At 38.0% G+C, this 22653-nt stretch overlaps 1 protein-coding gene across 4 annotated transcripts in view; it reads right to left on the minus strand.

The window, feature by feature from the left end:
- Nucleotides 1-2180: 2180 nt before the first annotated feature.
- The window catches only part of phactr3a (phosphatase and actin regulator 3a), a 44090-nt gene continuing 23617 nt past the window's right edge, over nt 2181-22653 (minus strand). Inside the window, exons 1-12 of one of the 4 annotated variants that reach the window (XM_079589695.1) lie at nt 21330-21608; nt 19810-19971; nt 16624-16770; nt 16062-16274; nt 15757-15976; nt 15497-15639; nt 14593-14746; nt 7353-7408; nt 6299-6360; nt 5225-5365; nt 3065-3141; nt 2245-2745 (exon numbers count right to left, since the gene is read on the minus strand). In XM_079589695.1, the coding sequence (XP_079445821.1) occupies nt 2730-2745; nt 3065-3141; nt 5225-5365; nt 6299-6360; nt 7353-7408; nt 14593-14746; nt 15497-15639; nt 15757-15976; nt 16062-16274; nt 16624-16770; nt 19810-19971; nt 21330-21426 (1488 nt within the window). In that variant the 5' untranslated portion in view covers nt 21427-21608 and the 3' untranslated portion in view covers nt 2245-2729. Of the gene's footprint in view, nt 2746-3064; nt 3142-5224; nt 5366-6298; nt 6361-7352; nt 7409-14592; nt 14747-15496; nt 15640-15756; nt 15977-16061; nt 16275-16623; nt 16771-19809; nt 19972-21329; nt 21609-22653 lie in introns of those variants that run through there. The other 3 variants (XM_079589694.1, XM_079589696.1, XM_079589697.1) reach the window with 3 other exon arrangements.

Here is a 22653-nt window from a genome sequence, read left to right on the forward strand (position 1 = left end):
TTTACTGTGTGATCTCAGCATTTTTATTTATTTATTTGATTAGTGTCCTCCATAAATGCCAAAGTCAAAATACATGGGAATTAGAGGATTCATGGCTTACATTTCCTGCAGTATCTATTTATATTATATAAATCGTGTGTGCGTGTGTATGCATGCATAGACTACTGTTCAAAAGTTTGGGGCCAGTAAGATTTTTTGGAAACACTCACGACCACTTTATTAAGTACACCTGTCAAACTGCATGTTAACGCAAATATCTAATCAGCCAATCACATGGCAGCCACTCATTTAGGCATGTAGACATTTTATGCGCTAGCGAGACAATGGCTGAATCCCCCCTATACCCTCAATTGGGGCATTATTTGAAAGGACAGCCATTTGGTGGTGTCCGAAACCATAGTGGACGTTATTGAGTGCACTCATTCAATCCCACAATGCACTGCAATAACGAGTGTACAACCGATGTACGCTCAACGACTGTCCGAACTCGCTCATTCCTTTTCATTCACTCCTTCGAACAGTATTAGTGGACTAACGTAGATAATAGTGAATTAGGGTTCAGGGGGCAATTTCGGATTCAGCCATGGTCAAGACGGTGCCGAAGTTCAAGCTGAGCATGGGGAGGAAAGGTGACTTGTTTAATGTGGGATGGTTGTTGGTGTCGAGACTGGTCTGAGTATTTCAGAAACTGCTGATCTACTGGGATTTTCACGCACAACCATCTGTAGGGTTTACAGAGAATGGTCCGAAAAAAAGATAAAATAACCATTGAGCGGCAGTTCTGTGGGAGAAAATGCCTTGTTGAGGTCAGAGGAGAATGACCAGACTGGTTCCAACTGATAGACAGACAACAGTAACCCAGGGCTCCAGACTAACTTTTTTCACCTCCGTCCTGAAAAAAAAAATGTAACCGTCCTAAAGTGAATGTCAACCGTCTCAAAATAAACATGTTGTTTCTGTACTTTGTTATTATCATAGTTGTTAGTTCTTAGTCGCCACATACCACTTGGTCACTGCTTTCACAGAGTCATAGGTTGTGCAGGACCGCATAGGTTTATTACCCACTGTCGCTTTAAGACATCGGATCATGTTCAATGACATGCGGATCCAATTGCACGGATGCACATCCAATACACTCAAAACTGTTTAATGTTGTGTGTATTTGTCCATTCAGACACGAAAGAGAGCAGTTCAGTCCTCGCAAGCGCTGTATAGGTGTCTATGTGCATGGCTGCACGCTTCGGGTCGGGTGTGTGCGCACAGAAAACCTGAGCAGCATGAGAAGACGCGCTCCGTTGTAGTCAGCGCTTGGTCGGTTAATTTTGGCATTTTCTAAGTAAGTTACCCTTATAGGCTAGTAATAAATGAACACGCATACAAAAATGTCTTTCGTCCTGTAGGCGTCCTGGAGAATATTTCTGTTCGTCCTAAACACATTTTCACCGTTAGTCTCGAGCCCTGAGTAACTCAGATAACCACTCGTCTCAACCGAGGAGAAGAGCATCTCTGAACGCACATCACTTCAAAGCAGCAGCAGAAGACACACCGGTGCCACTTCTGTCAAACTGAGACTACATTCACATGGGCTCGACAAAACCGGACAATAAAAGATTTAAAAAATGTTGCCTGGTCTGATGAGTCTCGATTTCTGCTGCGATATTCAGACAGAATTTGGCAAAAACAACATGAAAGCATGGATCCATCCCGCCTTGTATTAACGGTTCAGGCTGCAGCTGGTCTTGGCACACTTTGGGCACTTTAGCATCAATTGAGCATCGTTTAAACATCACAGTCTACCTGAGAATTGTTGCTGACCATATCCATCCCTATCTGACCACAGTGTACCATCTTCTGATGGCTACTTCCAGCAAGATAACATGCCATGTCACAATCCTCTCAAACTGGTTTCTTGAACATGAGTTCACTAAACTCAAATGGCCTCCACAGTCTCCAGATCTCAATCTTTGGGATGTGGAGGAACAGGAGATTCACATCATGGATGTGCAGATGACAAATCTGCAGCAACTGCGTGATGCTCTCATGTCAATGTGGACCAAAATCTCTCTGAGGAATGTTTCCAGCACCGTGTTGAATCTGTTCTTTTGATGAGCCAAAAACATAAAAAAATCTTACCAATCCCAAACTTTTGTGTGGGTACATAATCAGACTTAACAACGCAGGAGTATTTCCAAAATTGTATTTTGAAGACAAGTAGTGCTTACAAAGTTTTTTTTTTTTTTTTCAAGTGATGACATGAACAACCCTGTTCAAACTGACTTTTGTACAGTAAATATGAAATTCATTTATAGCAGGCTTATTAACCCTCAAGTTTATTTTTCTTTCTTTCTTCTTCTTCTTTTTTTTTCTTTTTACTTTTTTTTCAAGTGAGGCTGGTTACATGTACACAAACATTTACCCAGAACTGATTCGTCTTTCCTTAGCAGTCATTGAAATGTAGTCCAGTTTTAAAAACATCAAAAAGTCTTCTGCCGCTCCACTCCGTCAGCCTCAGGTTAAATGTCTCCGCAGATGTTCTCCAGGTTTGTCCCTGTGGCCGTCCGTGAAGGAGACGCAGCCTCCAGCGCTAACCACCTCCAAACACCACTCGGCCCAGGCCGCTGGAAGAATAGGGGAATCCCATGGACGAAGCCACAGCTCTGGAAGAGGCACCTCCAGTATTTAACATGAACGCCACTTTCAGCATTTTCTTCACAGAAGAAAACCCTCTCTTAGGGCCTGTGAAACCTGATCGAGAGGAGACAAATCCACAAAGGTGCCTTTCACAAACACGACCATATGATTGGACAGGACTTGATTATAGTGTTGCATCAATCAGTTATTTTTAGTAAGATCAAACATAAGTGCTCTAATGGGCACTAATGTCGTCATTATGTAGAGAGCAACCTTTTCTCCAAAACCACTCATATCAAGGTGACACAGTCATAATTTCATATCTACGTGTCCCAGTCATTTTTGGACCAGGCCGTTCGTCTTCGGCGCTGGATTTTGTCCGTCTAAAAATAGCGAGGGCACATCTGTGAGAGGGTTACACACACATACTGACCTTGTTAGATGCTTGCTTGAAGCATGGACCTCCATTTCAGTGCTTTTGAACTCGTTCAACTCTTTGCGGATGGCCGCCTGTGGAATCGCAAATAAAAGCAAAGATTTTAGTCAAAGATGGCCGCCGAGTGAAATGTTGCCTTAAAGGGACTTTGATAAAAAGCCACTTAAGTAGGATGACCAGACGTCCCGGTTTCCCCGGGACAGTCCTGTATTTTAGTGTCTATTTTCAGTGTCCTCCAGTGAAAAATGTGTGCAGTATTTCTTCTTTCCTAAATTGTCTTTTCTAGGTGATCATAAAAGTGAGTAGTAGTCATCTGTCACGCGAGAATAGCCTAATAAAAGGTAGCCGATCTTGTCATAGTATATTTTGTAGAACAAAATTACCATTCAAGGCAAGCACAATTCGTTATCGATTAACTTGCAGTTAGTGAAGGAGAGCGCGGAGGAGATCAAGTCAGACGAGTGCCTGTCCATCCCATCCCGTATTCCACCATGAGAAATCTGATCACCCTACACTTAAAATGAAATTAATCCATCATTTATTCACCCCCAAGCCATCATAGGTGTAAATGACTTTCTTTTTTCAGCCAAACACAATGAGTTATATTAAATATATATATATATATATCCAGGCTCCTCCGAGCTTTATAATATAGTAACTTAAGATTTTGATGCCCAAAAATCGCATCCATCCATCATAAATGTGAATCCATTCTCCAGAGGGTTAATAAAGGCCTTCTGAAGTGTTTTTGTAAGAAAAATATCAATATGTATGTTTGTTGAGTAATTTACAACGGCTTCGAACGCGACTCAACCAATCAGAATCAAGGACCGGAACTATCCGTTTTGTAAAACTTTATAAACTATAATCACTGGCTTCCGGTAAAGGCTGTAAGCGAGTCTAGTTTCGGCGGAAGAGTGACCTCTGACCCGACATATATCCATATTTAAAACTTCATTAGCTATAATAACTAGCTTTTACGGCGGGAGAATGACCCCTAATCTGACACAACGTATTGATGAACGTGGAAGCACAGAGGACAGAACAAAACACCAGTCACGAATCAGAAGTCTAAAGCGAGATTTTCTACAGAGAAAGTGGGAGGAGCTTGAGTTCGTTGCCCAGCCCTGTTTGTTTGAACCGCGAGAGGCGTCTAATCTCACCGAAGCTTACGCTACTCCTACATCATGCGTCGGGTCAGAGGTCACTCTTACGCCGGAACTAGACTCGCGTACGGCTGTTACCAGAAGCCAGTAAATATAGTTAATAAAGTTTAACCCAATAAAGTTGGATATTTTTCTTACTAAAATGCATCGCTTCACTTCAGAAGGCATTTATTAACCCACTGTAGTCTTATGGATTTCTTTTATGATGGATGGATGCGAAATTTCAAAAACGAAGTTACCATTTACTTCCATCATACAGCTTGGAAGAGCCAGGATATTTAGGTGAACTAAGGTGTGTTCACACTTTCGGTTCTCTTGTTTCTTTTGGTCCGGACCAAAAAGAATTCATAAAGAGCTTATAAAATGTGTAAAGGAGTTAAACCAGGGGCGTAAATTCCTCCATTACACACACAAACGACAAGCAAAGATTTGCTGAAAGGAGCTGTAATGGGCAACGTAGCTCCTATGAAGAGAAGATCTAGGTATGGCTGAGCATTCTGTCTTTTTTAGGATTGCATATTGTGATTGCATCCTGTTTTTGGTTTGTTTGGATATCTTTGATCCATATCGCGTTCATATTTCAGTCAAACTGCACTAGAGTTTGTTAGAAAGCAGACACGGACCAACTAAAATGGTCTCGGTCCACTTGTTTGGTGCGCACCAAGGTATGGATGGCAGCGTTCACACTTGTTAAAATGAAACGCACTAACAGAGCAATCGCACCAGAGTTCGTTTTAATCCAACCAAACCTGCCAAGTGTGAACACACACTTAAACGCATCCTCAAGTAAAAAGTGCACGGATTCATGTTGACAAGCTGCTTCAGTTTTGACACAAATTAGATTTCCTTTTATCCACTTAACGAAAAACCTCGAGAGAATCACTAATAATAATAAGAAGAAGCAGCATTTCCCTCTGTGCTGTCTTATTGAATTTAAGGCAAACTGAAGATCACTGTAAAGGTCTGCTGACATCGGCTGTTTGTCACGGACCTTGTCAGCAGCAGACAGTCTTGTCCAGGGTTTGTCAGCTCTCCTGTCATAATCCTGGGCTTTGGCCACCTCCACGTAATCACTGAAGCGGATGAGAATCTTTCTTTCTCTCAGTTCATCAACTGTTGGCCTCTGGTTGAGCTGTAAGAAAAGCAGTGCTGTTAATGGGGCTGCATACAAGTTATGAGATACACTTTTTCTGCAGGAAACAAAACAAAAACACACTTTCGCACATTTCAGAGTAGAATAACTGGCTCGTTGTTTCTCGGAGAAACAAGTATTTTAACTTAGTATGTGTGCTCTGAGATTTAAGAAACATGCTATGATATTTTATGCTATAGTACAGTCAAAAAAAAAAAAGCAATTTTAATAATATGTAAATAATGAGTAACTAATTGCACACTGGGGGGGATAAAAGCCTTAAAACAAAATTATTTCAAAATGTAATTATTATTAGTATTTTTGTTGTTATCATTGCTAAATTTTAATAATAACAACAACAACAATGTGTAATTAATGTGTAATTAATTGCAAACTAGAAAAAATAAGCCAAAAAACTGATTCCAATATGTAATAATAAATGTTTCATTAATTCAATTTAATTATTTAAATGTTAATATTACTCTATACATCACGCCGTCATTTTGAGGTAAATTTATGTTTGTTTTTTTACCATAAAATAATGCAGGCAAGCACTATATATATATATATATATGCATACAAATTTAAACGCATGCTGTTAACCATCTCAATAATTGAGGTCTCATGTCAACCCTTTTTCTTTTGTTCTCATCATCTCTATGGTCTGAATGCTTTATAGAAGTTCTTTCAATCTGATTCACACGATGAAACTAACTCTAAAAATGATTACACAAAATTGTTTTACCCTTTTGAGAACCGCTGCTTGTCCTTGAATGCTGCATCTTTATTCAGCATCAGACAGTGTGTTGTGCAATGTCTTATTACAAGTAGTAATATTAGGAGCGTAATAATTTTACAGACCAGCAGCTTCCTTGCAATCAGTGACCATGAGGAAGATGAAGCATGCTGCAAGTGAAATGAAACTGAACATACCTTTCTGTTGAGTCTCTGTTTGATCTCTCTCCGTTCCTCTTGCTCCGTCTGATCGTTCCTCTCTGAAAGAGCAAAAGAGACTCGATGAGGGCGATCTAATCAAGTGCACAGTCACAGGGGTCACTTCACATGCCTGCTTGTTTTTCTCTGATGTGTCTTATCTGACAGACAGATTACAGTCATCTATTTGATATAATACTCTAGTGATTTTGTGTGTAGTACAAAGCAATGGAAGACACAATCACATTACTTTGTGCCGAAGTCAAAAAGCATGTCAACAACATTTTCACCATAACAGCCCACAAAAAAAAATTCATTTAATTAAAATAAAATAAAACTTTAATTGAATTAACATGCTGATTAAAAATGTCTTACTGTATTACTTTTCACTTAGCAATTTACTTAATATTTCAACTATATGTGTAACTACCATTTCAATCTGACTAATTTTTAACTTGTTTGTCATAAATCAACATTTGAGGAAAATGGTATGGGGTTTCTAATCAAAATTTGACTTTCTGTTACAAAACAGGGCATTGATTTCATACATGTCCACTGTAGAGACACCAGGACAAACATGATGTTTATCAGGCATTTTGGGAGACACAACAAATAGGGAAATAAATTATTTATCAATATTCCTATGAAATAATAGATATTATTTTGAAAAATGTTTTGCCAATGATTACTCCATTATTACACTTTTCATTAGATACTGCCCCAATAACACATTAAATATGCAAATTAGATACATTGTATTGAGTGGGACTACCCAATTAATGGCAATTTTACCCACATATTGCATAAAGTAAAATGGTATATCAGTTAATTCCGTTATATCTTATAGAACATAGTTGAGAATCATTTTACACAGTTTGGTTAAAAAATACTGAAACATAAACATTTATTGGTAAATAAAAAAAAAATAATAACATTATTATTATTGATGTGCAATATCATAAACAATATAATTACTTTTCCAAACAACATTTTTTTATACATAATGCATTTATATTTATATTCACATTTTTTTTGATTATCGTGTAATACTCACGTTTTAAAATGTTTCTGCTCTCCAGCTCTTCAACGGCCGGCCGTTGACTGAGTCTCCTGCGGAAAAAGAGCAGAATGTGGTTTTGAACCATTACTGTCCCCGTCCCGCGCTGAAGCACAAGCAGAAGCCGCTCAACGAGACCCAGAGGTGAGGGAGGGAGATTCTGAAGGGACGCTCAAAGTCTCTCCGTCCTTTGTGTTCAGCCTGACAGTTAGCACTCCTCATCTGGATAGCTCAAACACCGGGCCTTTGAGCCCTTTTGCTAAATAAACACCAATTATCAAGATGCGGTGCCGACGAGACTTGAATGAGTGAGAAAGTGCAGTCTGTGTGTATTACGGTCCGAGAGAGAAAGAACTCGTGCTCCTTGTTGTGGTTTGTGTGCGGGCGCGCGCGCGCTCTTTTGAACAGGCTGGCGCGTGCCGAGTGATGAGAGCTCCACGCGCGCTCTTTGTCGTGCGCTCTGTCTCTCCACGCGCCTTTGTAGTAGCCTAGTATTAGGTTAAGCGACCGTTTGATAATTGATCATTTGAATAGAATATGCTGCCAAATAGCAAGTAGAAATCATAGACCAAAGCAGCTAGATCATGCAGTATGTCCCCGTGTATGTCGTAATACTATTACTATTTTTTATTTTTTTAAATCTAGAAATCATAGTGTGAGTTTTACTCGATCACATTTGACAATTACATAGGAGGAAATTTTAAATAGTTTTACATAATTTCACTACTGGTTTGAGTTGATTTTACCACGTGATACGCATTCTGACATGAAAAAATGCGATTTAATATTTCAGGAGTTTCTTTATTTTCTCCATTCTCTAAATAAAACGTTTAATTGGGTAGGATGTTATTTTAATATGTGATCAATTTACACTTTCCCCCCTGTGTTCCCAGTCTTATAAGTTGTATTAAGTAACAAGTTGTAAAAAATAACAATGAGTTGTAATAAGTAACCATATAAACCCGGGTCATTGTTACACAGTGTAATTATATATTTAAGTAATGTACTTACTATAGGGTTTAGGGTTAGTTGCATGTCATTATGCATCATTTACTTTTATTACTATGTTAAGTGCATGTATCATATGTAACAAGGACACTGTAAAATAATGTTACCTAAATCAGTATAATATCATCAATCAAATCATATTTCTAAAAGTCTGCTATACTCTTTTAAATAAATATTTCCTTAAATTACGAAACATTATTAAACGTAACAGAGTTGAAAATGCTGTACAACATGAACGACTCGACTTTGATTAGATTTGCATTAGACGCAAATATGGAATAAAGCGGCATGTTGTCTCATGGAAATTGCTTTCAAACACACTATTAATATGACCTACTCTGTTATGCCAAGATCTGCGGCGAGATCTGATTAATAAGACATTTTACAGCATTAGACTGCATTCCAGCCATTGCAACACTGTTGTCACTCATATAAGCTGAGTAAGACGGGATTCCAGCAGATGTGGCGGCGTTAATATTTCATGAGCTGAAATGGAGACCAACTCCCAAAGCTCCCTTGGAAGCTGCCTGGATATTATTGACCTGTATCACGAGTTGCCTAGCAACAGTAGCTTCCCCGTGAACACGGAAACAAAGAAATCTGCCAGTGCAACACTGGAAGCTCGTGGCATTGCTCTCCATTATACACCGGTCATTCATCAGACCGGTTTAATTAACAGATGGACGGCAGTGTGCTTTATCCTATATATTTCCATCAGATAGGAGAAGCCGCTGTGAGTAGTACAGTAGACCACCGCCGTGTTTGGCATTCACTACAGTGAGGTGGAGATGGAGGAGGGGAACACGCACTACCATCCATTATTCACCAGTCTGAGCTCTAAAAATAGCTCCAGCCGGGTCTTTCTTCTGTGGCGGAGTAAAGCAAGGCAAGCCAAAGATAGGAAGGTCATGACATGCTGCTGCGGCAAAGTGTCACTGTGTGTTTCGCTCAGACTTCAGCCGGTCCTGCAGGTGCATTGACCGTCACACTTCACTCTGGCCTAGTTATACTCATTTATGCTGACCATCACTGTCACACCTAAACATGACATTCAAATTCACCCAATTTACTACCTTAATAGTGTGTATGTGCTCCTCGTATTATGTGAACGATTCATCAGTGCATGTTAATAATAATAAAAAAGCTTTTATCAAAAAGTTAAAACATGCTCCACATCTGAAACGACTTTCCTTCTCGGCTGACCTGACCTGACCTGACCCTTCTCATTTTTCATGCTTTCTTTCTGGCGCATGCTTTTCAAAGTGCAGTCAATTCCAAAATGCCTCAAAATAAAGTCATGCACTAAAGTATTTATAAAAGGAGTACTTGTTACAGAATTAAAAGTATATACTTAAGTGCAAAGTGAATGTAATGTTTTTGGGAAATTAAACAGTTACACTTTATTTAAAGGTGACGTAGTTGTACTTACTCAAATAAGTACTGAGTAATATTAATGAACTATGCACTTACTATAGGGTTACTTCTAATTATGCATTATTTACTGTTATTACTATAGTAAGTACTTGTAGTAGGCCTAGCGTGTAACTACTCCACCTTAAAATAAAATGTTAAAGTAACACCAGGTAACTTTTGCTCTCGGGGTCCCCCTACAGTTGGGAAACAGTATTGTCCTCTACTACTGTCGTAAACTCTGTCGTAAGCTTTCATTTGATATTTGAAAGTCCGCATCGGTCGGGCATAGGGTTGCCACCTTTGATTTAATTGTAAAAAACCGGGACACTCAGATTATTATTATTTTTGGGGGTCTGAGTTGTAGGTTGTAAATAGTATTTTCTTTGACACTGGTGGCTCATCCGATTTTGTTGTGTTATCCTCCTCGTCCGTCTCTCCCCCCATTTCACACAATAGATGTAAATAGACCGTTTTTAAAAAGCTAGCTAGCAACTAAAGTCACACTGTATCATCTTGGATGTGTGTTGATGCGCGCGCGCGACCGACCGACAGCACAGGCAGTTGCTAGGCGATAAGTTGAGCTTCCAATCAAATAAAAGTAAACGCCAGGTCAATCCACTGTTTTACCCGTTTTTACCCGTTTACGGACACAGGATTGGATGTACTGTACACAACTATGAAGAAAACACATTAACAGTAGACGGAAACGGTTTAATTTGAAACCAGGAAATTCTACTTTAGAAGTACATTTTCACAAAAAAAACGGGACAATTCGTGTCCCGGGAAAGAATATTCATTTTCCGGGACTGTCGCTCAAAAAAGAGAACAATCCCTGGAAAACCGGGTCGGGTGGCATCGGGCACCCCTCCTCCCTCCTCCTCCTTCAGCTCACGCCAGCGAGGAAACGCTAAGTTAGCCCAATGTTGATCCTCGTTCTGCCTTTAATGCGATCACTTTCTCGTTTCCTCTTTTTGCTTTCCTCCGACAAAACCTTTGCTTTCTTGCTTTTCTGTGCTGCTTCGTCCATGACTATAACATTTGGCAAACAAACGCTAGTTTGGCTCGCACGTCCGATTTTAAGGAAGTGGGGGTGGTGGTGGAAGTGACGTATATGCCGTAAAGCAGTCGAATTTTGTAGTTCTCTTTGTTCGCCGGTTAACGTTACCCGAAACCCGAAGTTTAAAAGTACGATTAAAAACGCTTCAGACCCCGTCAGGCTATGGCAGATGTGTCATTCAACCTATTGTAAGTCGATGTACCATCACAAGAGACTTGGATATATAATATTAAGGTTGAAAAGTTACCTAGAGCTGCTTTAACCATTAAACTTGCCATGCAATTAGCAAACTAACTAATTTGTGTTTTTTTACCCACTTAAGTACCTAAGTACTGTACATCTTTATATGCAATTTCATAATTACTTCAATATATTTTAATGTCAGTTCAAACTTAGATAACACTTTATTTTACAATGCTACATGTAGTAATAACAGTACATTATGCATAATTACAAGCAACTAACCCTAAACCTTCATCCTAACCATATAAGTACATGTAGTTAATTAATATTACTCAATGCTTAATTACTCTGTAACAGGGACACCTTAAAATAAAGGGTAACCAAAACTAGTGTCAATATGGTTGGTTACACATTTATTATGACAAAGTTGCATTTGAAACAATTTAACTTTTAAATGTAATAATGATTAACATGCTACATGCTTTAGTAATCAGCATATCAAAATAATTTTACTTCTTAAAAAGTACAACAAAATATTTGACATAATCACAATCATTTAAAATTTAAAAGTAAAACTTATAATTTGACATTGCAAAGTGCACATTTTAAAAGTGTACTTAAGTGTATTAAGAAACAGGCATTTAAGTGAACTAAGTACCCTTACATGGCTTTTTATTTCATTACTGTTATATTATCTTCAAGTACAGTTTTTTTTAAATATACTTTTAAAGGAACACTCCGACTTTTTGGGACTTTAGCCTATTCAACGTATCCCCCAGAGTTAGATAAGTCCATACATACCTTTTTCATCTCCGTGCGTGCTATAGTCTGTTTGACGCACCCACCGCTAGCCTAGCTTAGCACAAAGACTGGATGTAAATGGTTGCAGCTAGCATACTGCTCCCAATAAGTGACAAAATAACGCAAACATTTTCCTATTTACATGTTGTGATTTATATAGTCACAGAGTGTGCAAAAAACAAAGTCACATGAAACACAGACATATTTTAACCGTATAAATACTGGGAACTATATTCCCTGAATATAGGGCGGAGTGATAACCGCAGCGCACCTGAGACGCGCTCTGAACGAACTCTCTGCTCCTCACCACGGCGCGTCTCAGGTGCTGCGGTTATCACTCCGCCCAAGTAGCAGTGCTTCGCCTTCAGAGAATATAGTTCCCAGTATTTATACGGTTAAAATATGTCTGTGTCTCATTTGACTTTGTTTTTTGTACACTCTGTGACTATACAAATCACAACATGTAAATAGGAAAATGTTTGCGTTATTTTGTCACTTATTTGGATTAGTATGCTAGCTGCAACCATTTACATCCAGTCTTTGTGCTAAGCTAGGCTAGCGGTGGGTGCGTCAAACAGACTCATAGCACACACGGAGATGAAAAAGGTATGTATGGATTTATCTAACTCTGGGGGATAAGTTGAATAGGATAAAGTCCCAAAAAGTCGGAGTGTTCCTTTAAGATTGGAAGTACTCTACAAGTGCACATTCAAGTACACTTCTTTTTCACAAGGGACACCACCAAAAATAAAATGGGTTTCAAACGTCATTTCATGTTGAGTAATCAATACAGATTCAATATCAATATACTGTATGAATTCTGTGTTATGTAAAATCGTGAACATGATTATTACTGGGGAAACATTTTAAGCTGACGTCTTCCCACTCTAGAATGTAACAATTGACAAAGAGTACAAGACACACTAAACCCTATGACTAAGATCTAAATGTCCTTGCTATCAAGGAAAGTATCTGATAAGCAGCTAAAACTTCCAGTTATACACATGTGGCTCCAAAATCCTCAAAAGCACAACAATTATTTGTTGGTTTATTACAAATAATTTACTGTTTGTTAAGCATCCAGTACTATTTCCTTCAGTGTAAATGTCCATCATATGCATGAATCTGTAGAATGTGTTGCTGAAGTTAATCTAAACACCTGCACAGGCACAGCGCCTGCTTTTCCTTCTCTGAACCACATCTTTGTTACAAACCACTCATGGTTTTCCCATTACATAACTTAAGATGGTCACATCACATACCATCTTATAACATTTTAGCACCTCGTATGTGTCACTGCGGCCTGAACAAAGCTCTCTCGAAGCCTAAATTAAACTGGACATAATGGCTGTTTCTTCTAAGAATCCACAGAAGGCTGATTTCAATGGTGAAATATACCACAGCTGATTACATAAGACTTATCCTGACAAGATCTGTAATTGCGTGAGGCGCTGAAGCCCATCCTCGTCTCATTTTTTCCAAGCACTTAGTTGTAAAGATCAGATATTAAACACTACACTGCTTCTATCAGTAGGCTGAAGTAGCAGATGTCAACATTTGTCTTCACTTACTTTCTAAACTCTGAGGGTATGTTTACACGACAACGATGTCCTAAAAATGGAAGTTTATCCTTTGCATCTTTTGCGTACAGACGACAACATTGTCAAAACGATCCCTGTTCATACGGATCCTCGAAAACTACTAAAACCGCTGTATTCTGCTGCGAGGCCAGTAGTTGGCGATATCTCTTTGTAAAGAAACACCTGCCAATAGACTGATCAAGTAATATGCATGATGTCACCGTTTTCACAAATTCACTTTTTTTTATAGTTTACATGGATACATTAACAGTATCGTTCGTTGATTAAATGAACGGCCAAAACGAATCAAAAGTTTTCCGTTTTTAGTTGAGAACGGTGCCGTGTAAATGGCCCCTGAGAATTAACATGCTGTATTTAAAATGTAAAAAATCATTAAACAAAACAAAACAAAACAAAAACACAAAGCAAAGACGCAAAAAAAGATAAAACAAAACAAACACCAAACAAAACAAACACAGCAAAGCAAATCACAACACAAGCACAACAAAGAAATGCAAAACAAAACATAACACAAAGACAAAACAAAAAACATAGCACATCAAAGCAAAGCAAAACATAACAACAACATTTTATCAGCCTGTAGAAGTTTCATTCATTCTTTGTAACATTAAAGTGTGAGCAATGCATGCACCATATACTGAATTGAACTTCTGAACTCAAAGGCAGGTGTTCATATATAATCAAATATAATCTAATGAAAACTGTAGTGGATTTATTCTCAGATTAACTCCAATCCTCAACTGACTGTAATCCCAGTTTCTGCTATACACTTTACATCAGATTACAATCATTGTACAATAACACTATACCTCTGCACGAAATCTGTTTTCATAATCTGTTCCATGAGTTCCCTTGTCCATATAATCCTTAAGTGATATCTAAACAGATTTGCTGTCATTAATGGAGAAGTTCGAGCATACAACTCAACTCAAGCGCTAAGCTTCCCCCTGGACTTAGTAATTAATGGATATAAATTAGTAGCTAAATTAATATTAGAATAAAGGTTGCCAGTGTATGCAGGTGATAACAGCAAAAAAAAAAATTATTAAGCAGTCTCCAAATCCCTGAAGATGACCTTCTCATGTATTTCCAAAAATGTCCTGAAGAGGGCAGTGTAATAGTTTATATACAGTACTTGCATATACAGTACAGTCAACATACATTTATGACTTACTTGGCAAGTTTCATTTCGATCTGTTGACGGATCTCCTGTCTCTCCTGGTCACTCCGCGTAGGAAAAATGTTCCTGTCTTCCAGCTCCTGTTTGCTTGGACGATTCCGAAGCTTCACGGCCAGCAGCTCCTTCCTCATCCTCCTTGGCAATGTGCCTGCACACATTCGCCGTAGAATCCATTACTTAATGACATAACAATCTAAAGTGCTCCATATTTCCAGACAGAAATTACTCTCTTGCCACTTGTATTATGAAAAAAACACATTGATCCAATGACTATATCATGGCAAACATTCTGCGCAAATTCTACCTGATCTTCTAGTTATAATAAATCATTGCAGTATCTTAGCATCGCATTAAAGAGGATCTATTATGCTTCTTTACATCTTCAACCTTCTACAATGTTGCTGTTTGAGCATAAAAAAGGTCTGCAAAGTTACAAAGCACAACGTCATTCCAAAGGGAGATATTCTCTATATCCGTAAACACCGTTTCTGAACTCCCTGAAACGCTTCGATTGTAGTCTTCAGTTTTCTTCCGGGAATAAACACGTCACAATATTCCTCATATAAATAATTGAGTTAGTAGTGTGTTGAAAGTCGAGGTTATGGTAAGGGATGTGAGATTTCCAAAACACGCTTGAAGCGGTTGACAAATCACAACACACTGATCCAGCCGACCAATCAGAGCACAGTGCACTTTTCAGAAGGAGGGGCTTCATAGAGACAGGAACTAAACAGAGCGTTACTGACAGACTGGGAAGAGTGGTGCTGGAACAATGTCAAATATGTGAAAAAAAAAAAATTTCAATCATGAGAACCTTTTCTAGTAGAGCCCAAAAACAAAACAAGGCTTAGTAAAAGGACATACAATAGCCTCTTTAATAGTTGTGCAGTCCACCCACCAGAAATGACAGACTCGTTCCAGTCGTCCATGTCGTAGATAATTCCTGAAGCGTCAGTGAAGCAGTTGTCTTGTCGAACGTTTTCCTTGTTTTCCTCTGCTTCCTTTCTGTTCTCACCATTTCCACTTGGCTCTCGCTCAATGCTAAAATAGAAAAAGAAAGAAACACTTTAGCAATACAGAAAAATACTTCTTAAACCTCCTAAAAATTCATTCTGAAATCAAGCAAGTAAAAGTAATGATGGGTTTAAACATCCTCACCTTTCCTGTCTGAGCTTTGATGCCAGTGCTCGGTGCAGTTCTTCTATTATACAGCTAGGGGGCAGCGGCGGATGTATGCTACCTATATGCGGCGACCCCACAGAATTAGTAAAGTGCCCTCTTAAAACCACAGGACTGGGGCCATCACAGACTCGAGACAGTTCTTTTTGGAGAAAAGAGTTTGAATGAGGCACTGATGCGACAACGACTTTACCCGGGTCTGTGGAAACAAAAAATACATTCATATATATATATACCACAATATCAAATTTGATCTGATTTTCATTAGCGAAAAATGAACACACCGTCCTCCGTGCTTAGCTGAGAAACGAGATTGCCGTGACTGCTTGGCGGAGACTGCTCCTGCGGTTCATCTTCCTCATCTTCCTCTCCGTCGTCTTCATCTTCCTCAACATCTTCATTCTCATTTTCAGAGGGAACCGCCTCCTCGTCCTCCTCCTCTTCCTCCTTTGAATTTGGCTCTTCCATTGTCCCGTTGGCCTGTACAGAATCTACCACTAATAGGAAACACAAAATCCATAGCTTACACTATTAGGAACGCAATTCAAGGCTGTTGTTCATTGGTGTATTGTGTATTTGTCAAGGACTCTAGCAAAAAGGGAAAAAGTAAAAAGTATTTTAAAAGTGTGTCACTATAAATATGATGCAGTGAAGAGTGTCATAATTTGCAAAAAATAATGACGGTTTAAACGGGTTTCCCAGCCACTCCCCCTATCCTTCATTGGTCAGTCATAAAGATAGCCCCGCCCTAAACTCCTGCTATTGGCTGAGCAACAGTGGTAGAGTACTTCTATTTTGGACAATAAATTATATACATATATGAATATACGTATGAAGAGCACTCACTGGTGTCTTGCTCTGAGCTGAGATACTCCATGCTACTGATGCTGAGAATGGGCCCCTGAGAGCCAGGCAGCCGGATCTCAGCATCGGAGATGCCCCGGATGGGAGAGCTGGAGTTTGGAGAATGAAGTCCACAGGCCAAGGCCACATCTGGACACAGAGGAACACAGCATTAGATTGCTCAACTCACAAACACTCATCAACAGAAGTTATATAATACTGTACATACACATATCGCTATATTGTATATTATGCATTTGTATATTTTTATTGTCTTGTCGCTGTCGTTCTGTCTGTGCCGTGGAAGCTTCTGTCACCAAGACAAATTCCTCATGTGTAAACACACTTGGCAACAAAGCTCATTCTGATTCTGATATACGTACGCATGGCCCGTTTCATTCGCACACGCTCACGTAGCTCCATCTGTGCCATCTTCTGGGTGACATGATATTGGTAGGTGTTCGTGACTTTAACTTTGAGACTTGGTCATGATTTGTGGATGTTATTTGAGTTCTCTATGGGGGTGCTATAAAGCGTCATGCCCATTCAAACTGAGTGGCACATCCCACCAACCTCAGAGTTGGTGGGATGAGCCACTTTATATATAATATATATATATTTATATATACTATAGTCTACTCTCCAAAAATGGCCCTGATTGGATTGCAGTTTTAATGTAAACAAACTAATAAACTTTATGTGATGCATACAAGTCAGTCATACATAAATGGAAAAAAAACAGGGTAGATTTCTGTAATAGTACTAATAAACAATGTTTTAAATACACAATAACCATGTTCATATATATTTATCATCAATAAATACAATTTCTTTCAATCTCATACATTTAGCTTGTTCCACAAATAGCCATATTTGAACACTTTTTAACTGAAAACAATGAACAAATGTAGGCTGATTCCAAGCAATCTTGATTTAAAAAAGTTGATTGAAAATAATGATTAATTAAAATGTATGTAAATTGTTAATAATAAACTATGCCATGATTTTTTTGGAGAGCAGATGTATGACTGACAAATATGCATTGCATCAAGTTTAATAGTTTACGTTATAACTGTGTAATGCGAATGGATGGCAAATTTATATGCCATTCAAATACATACATGTACATCTTTAGGCTTCTCAAATTAAGTTTATATTTTTTTTAATTCAAATTCATATTTTTTTGAGTGTCATTGTAATTTTACTGTGTCAGTCCAATAACAGACTGCAAACATCTTTCAATTTTTCCCCCCAGTGGAACAAAATGTTAAAGCTACATTTATGTTACATACATACAAGACATACAAGATTACATACAACAAAAAACGCATGCTAATCACTTCATTTGTGATTTGGATTGGTGGATTTGAACCTGGGTCTGCATAGACGCTAAGATGTTTACCATTAGACTCTCACATCTTTTAAGGGTACTTTCATGTGGTTCCACACCTGTTTGACTTTCTTGCTTCATTTGGAACATAAAAAAAAAAAAAAAATATATATATATATATATATATATATATATATATATATATATATATATATATATATATGTATATATATAAAAAAATCCAAACAATGAGAGTAAATGGGGTCTAGAACAACATTGGACCCCACTGACTTTCATTGTATGGACGAAAAGTTGAAATATTCTTCAAATATCTTGTTTTATGTTCCACAGAAGTACCGGTAAGTCATGCAGTGCATGTTTGAAATTATATGAGTGAGTAAATGATTTTACAGAATTTCCAATTTTTGGGTGAACGATACCTTTGAAAGTAGAAGAGTCACTGGCTAATTTCTCCAAAAATGGTGTATGACACACCTGCTGTTTGCCACCACAGGATTGACTCAGGATTGACTTTGAACTGATTTTCCTACTCATTCCCAATCTTAACACCATCAGAAGACTAGCAATCCTCCCTCATTCCCTGCAAGCATCCACTCTCATTTGTGCATCACTTCCTCTGCTAAACTTGATTGGATTTTGAAATGGGATTACGATATTGTCTCATTATGTAACTAAACTGTTTCTACAGCTGTTTGCTATCAGTTCACTAATTTCCCGCTTGATTAAAAGATCTCTTGCCTCTGGTACTGTTCCATTAAAAACTGCTGCTGACACCCTAATTCTCAGGAAACTTTGTCTAGGTCCCTCTGTGTTAAATAATTACAGACCTATCAAAAACCACCGCTGAACAGAGCCGTTTCCCCCTCAATTAGAGTCGCACCAAGTTTTTCAAAGCAGAATAATGTCCTTTACATAGCAGAGACGTCTCTCCACAGGGCCATAAATGACCTATTCCTTTCTGCTGAATCAGGGGTGTTTAATATTCAACTCCTTCTGGACCTCAAGTCTTTATTGGATTCTGTCTCTTAGATGTTGGCATCACTGAAAATGGAAACTCTCCTCTGGTTCAGTTCTTCAATGACAAACAGCAGTGTGTTTTTCTTCTGAAACACACATCCTCCATCAGTCCTGTTATCTGGGGTGTCCCCCAGGGGTCTGTTCTTGGTCCTCTTTCTCTCAGCCCAAGCTAAGTTAATATCTCTATAGAAATTAATTAAAGTGCTAGTTAGGGATGCATTGATTTTAAAATTCTGGACGATATAAGCCAATTATTGTTTTCATGCTATGGTCAATGTTAAAATTCAAAACCATTTTGTCTAAAAAAAATTGTAAACAATAAAAACTAAAATCAGACATTTTAAACTCTACAAGTAAATTTAGGCAACACGGAATTATACTGTACAGTATGGAAAATTCATGTTCATTTTAAGATTTGCTAAAGATTACATTCAACAGTGTTATTAAATTAGCATTATCAAAGATTAAAATCATCGTATCACTCATAACCATCCAAATATTTATCGTTCACAGCCCCCTAAATTTGTTAGCTTTGTTTTCCACTTCTATCACACTATTGTGTCATTTTTGTCATTTGAATTGATCATTGAAAAATGTCATGCAATATTTTTCCCATTCATAAATCTTTGTTATCAATTGCCTCTGTTGTGCATTTTAAATAAAAAAATATTTTCATTATCTATTTATTTTTTATTTTATAAAAGGTACTTTTAAATCACTCATCACTCTACAAAATATCTATCTGTATTATCAATTTCACTATGTTATCAGTAATATAAGACAGACAAATAAAAGGGCAACAAAGCCCGGTTGTCTCTCACCTGTAGAGCTCTGCTTCAGCTTCTCGTTTTTCTTTTTCCTCCATTTCCACGGCCTGAAAATGCGCCCCAGTGTGGCCAGCTTGCTGTGGCGTCGGATGGGAGGGGTGTGGACTCCACTCACCAAACAGCTGGAGCGCAGCACATTCTGCTGCTCCATCACATCTGTAACACACATGAGACAGACAGGAACCATCAGCACAGTGAATCAAATTTGAGGTTTTAGAAGCACTTTAAATACTTAAATACATTCAATTTTATTTTATTTTACTTTATTTTCCACTACTGGTGTTAGTCGACTCTGGATTTCAGATTTTTACTGATTTTCTACTACTTTTAGAAGCACTTTAATTACCTTTTTTTATTTTTTAGAAAAATTGTATTTCATTTTATACATTTCTATTTTATTTGGACACTACTGCTGTTTGTCATTGCAGGATTGACTCTGGATTGTTGGTTTTCCTACTAATTTTAAAAGCGCTTTAAATACTTTAATATTTAAGTAAATTGTTATTTTATTTTAGAAGAATTTTATTTTCATTTTATTTTGCATTTGTTGTCCAAAATGTCTTATATAGGCTCATTATTTAAGTCAGTTTTTGTTTTTGTTTTTTTTGTGATCAACATTTTTATTGTTTTCCAAATGGAGAAGGGGGTGGGGGGTGGTGACAGACATATTCAAAATCATATGTGACTGTTTAATTGAAAAATAATAATAATATAAATGAAAAAAACATCATATTGGTGAGACAATAAAGCAACAAGAACATGTTCGGCAGGTAGAGTCAACAATTATTGCCTATAGCATGTTGTCCCTGGCCCAAGAGATTATCCTAGAGTCAGTTTGTAGCAAGACCGACTCTGGACTTCTGTTTTTTTTCTGATTTCCTACTCATTTTAGAGGCATTTTAAATACCTTAATATTTTACAACATTTTTATTTAATATTATTTTATTAATTTTATTTTTATTTTGACACTATAGCCTACTGCTGTTTGTCATTGCAGGATTGACTCTGGATTGTTGATTTCCCTACTCTGATTCCCAACTCCTTTTAGAAGCACTTTAAATATTTTACGTAAATTGTAAATTTAAATACTTTAAAAAATATATTTAAATTTAATTTTGCATCTATTCTCCAAAACATCTCATGTAGGGTCATTATTTTAGTCAGTTTTATTTTATTTTATTTTATTTACGGTCTTTCTCTTTTGAAAAAATGAGCGTGATAACATAATTTTCCAACACAAAAAGAAGGTAATTACAAAGCATGTAGGCCTACCTCTTAGAACTTTTCATTTATTTTTCTATAGGATTTTTCTATTTTACTTTTGAGCTAAAGCAGATGTTAATCAAACGCGTATACATCAATTGTATATTTTACCACACAAAGCCTCTACAACACCCACATCATCAGCATCACATCCTTCAGCAGGCTAGACCTAATCCTTTTAAATATTCACACGCAGGAAAAAGCCATTCATAGAGCAAAATGAGTCAACGCTCTGCCAAACACTCAGTTACCGAAATAGTGTAGTGTGGGCAGGGGCAGCGAGCGGGTGCCGTCACAAACCCAGAGGCGCTGCGGCGCGCACCACATGCACGGAGGTCCTCCGACCATTGACCATACAAGAAAAGAACCGGGTCAACCGACTGAGCGTTTCTGCTCAAGTAACCAGCGCTACACGGAATCCAGGTCAAGCCTGAAAACTGTGCGGCGAGGCGAGTCAGCAAAGCCAGGGTCAGCAAAGCCTAGCAGTTACTATGGTTACTGCTCCTCCAGATGCAGAGCAAAAGGCTGAATCCGAGCGCGTATGAGGGGCCGCCACTGTCTTAGGAAAGGGAGGATGGGGGAAACGGAGAGAGGAGGGGGAATGGGGGTCTGTTGCTATACGGAAGCGCTTGCTGAAGACCTCAAGCAGCCAATCAGGGCCCACCCTTTCATAACATATAATATCAAGCACACTACCCCTTTCTTCAGTGCAGGCCAGGGAGGTCTGGTGTTGCACTGGACAATCTGTTGCAAATCAGAAAATAAAAATGTAAATGTGTTCAATATTAGCTAATATTAATGGTGGGCGCAGTAACCGTTACACAATGCATGCTATTAAGAAGCAAGGTTGTAAAAGCGAGAGACAATTTTCAAAGGAGTATAAAAGGAAATAGAAACCAGTACATCTGACAATGTTTGAATGAATATCAGGGCAGTTATTCATGAAGCAAGCGACAGAAGAGCAAAGCACAGCGTTTTGTGAACAGAGAGGCAATCAGCACACAGGCCTGCATGCTGGACGTGTGCCACAGATGCCCACGTTACCAATATCTCAAAACACCTGCCAAACACCGCTGATATAAGACTCACGGTGACCCAACGGACATATATCTCATGCGTACAGTGTCTATTAATACAATAGTCATTATAATACAATACAGGACAAAATTACAGAACAGAAAGCTCCCACTTTTATAGTAGAATCATAACACAATACTGTACTTTTTTTTTTAGAAACATTATGGGTAGATCACGAAGCGGGATACATCGGCCAATAACAACATTAGGAAAATGTTTTTTATATAATTATAAAGCTTGACAGATCATTATTAACATAATTTTAAATTTGAATTGTCATTCTACTATATATTCATATTCACATTTAAACAGGAGATTGGATGAACTAATAATTTAGTTGCCAGTTATTAATACAATAATCAATATAACACAATTCAAGACATTGCCAAATAGAACACACCCACTTTTACTGTAGGGGCATTATTATTAATATTTTATGGTTGAAACACTTCTAGTTCCAGGCTCTACTGTTTGTAGATGGTAAATACATGAATCAAA

The sequence above is a fragment of the Phoxinus phoxinus genome (assembly GCF_949152265.1).
Source record: "Phoxinus phoxinus genome assembly, chromosome: 18".
Classification (NCBI taxonomy): Eukaryota; Metazoa; Chordata; class Actinopteri; order Cypriniformes; family Leuciscidae; genus Phoxinus; species Phoxinus phoxinus.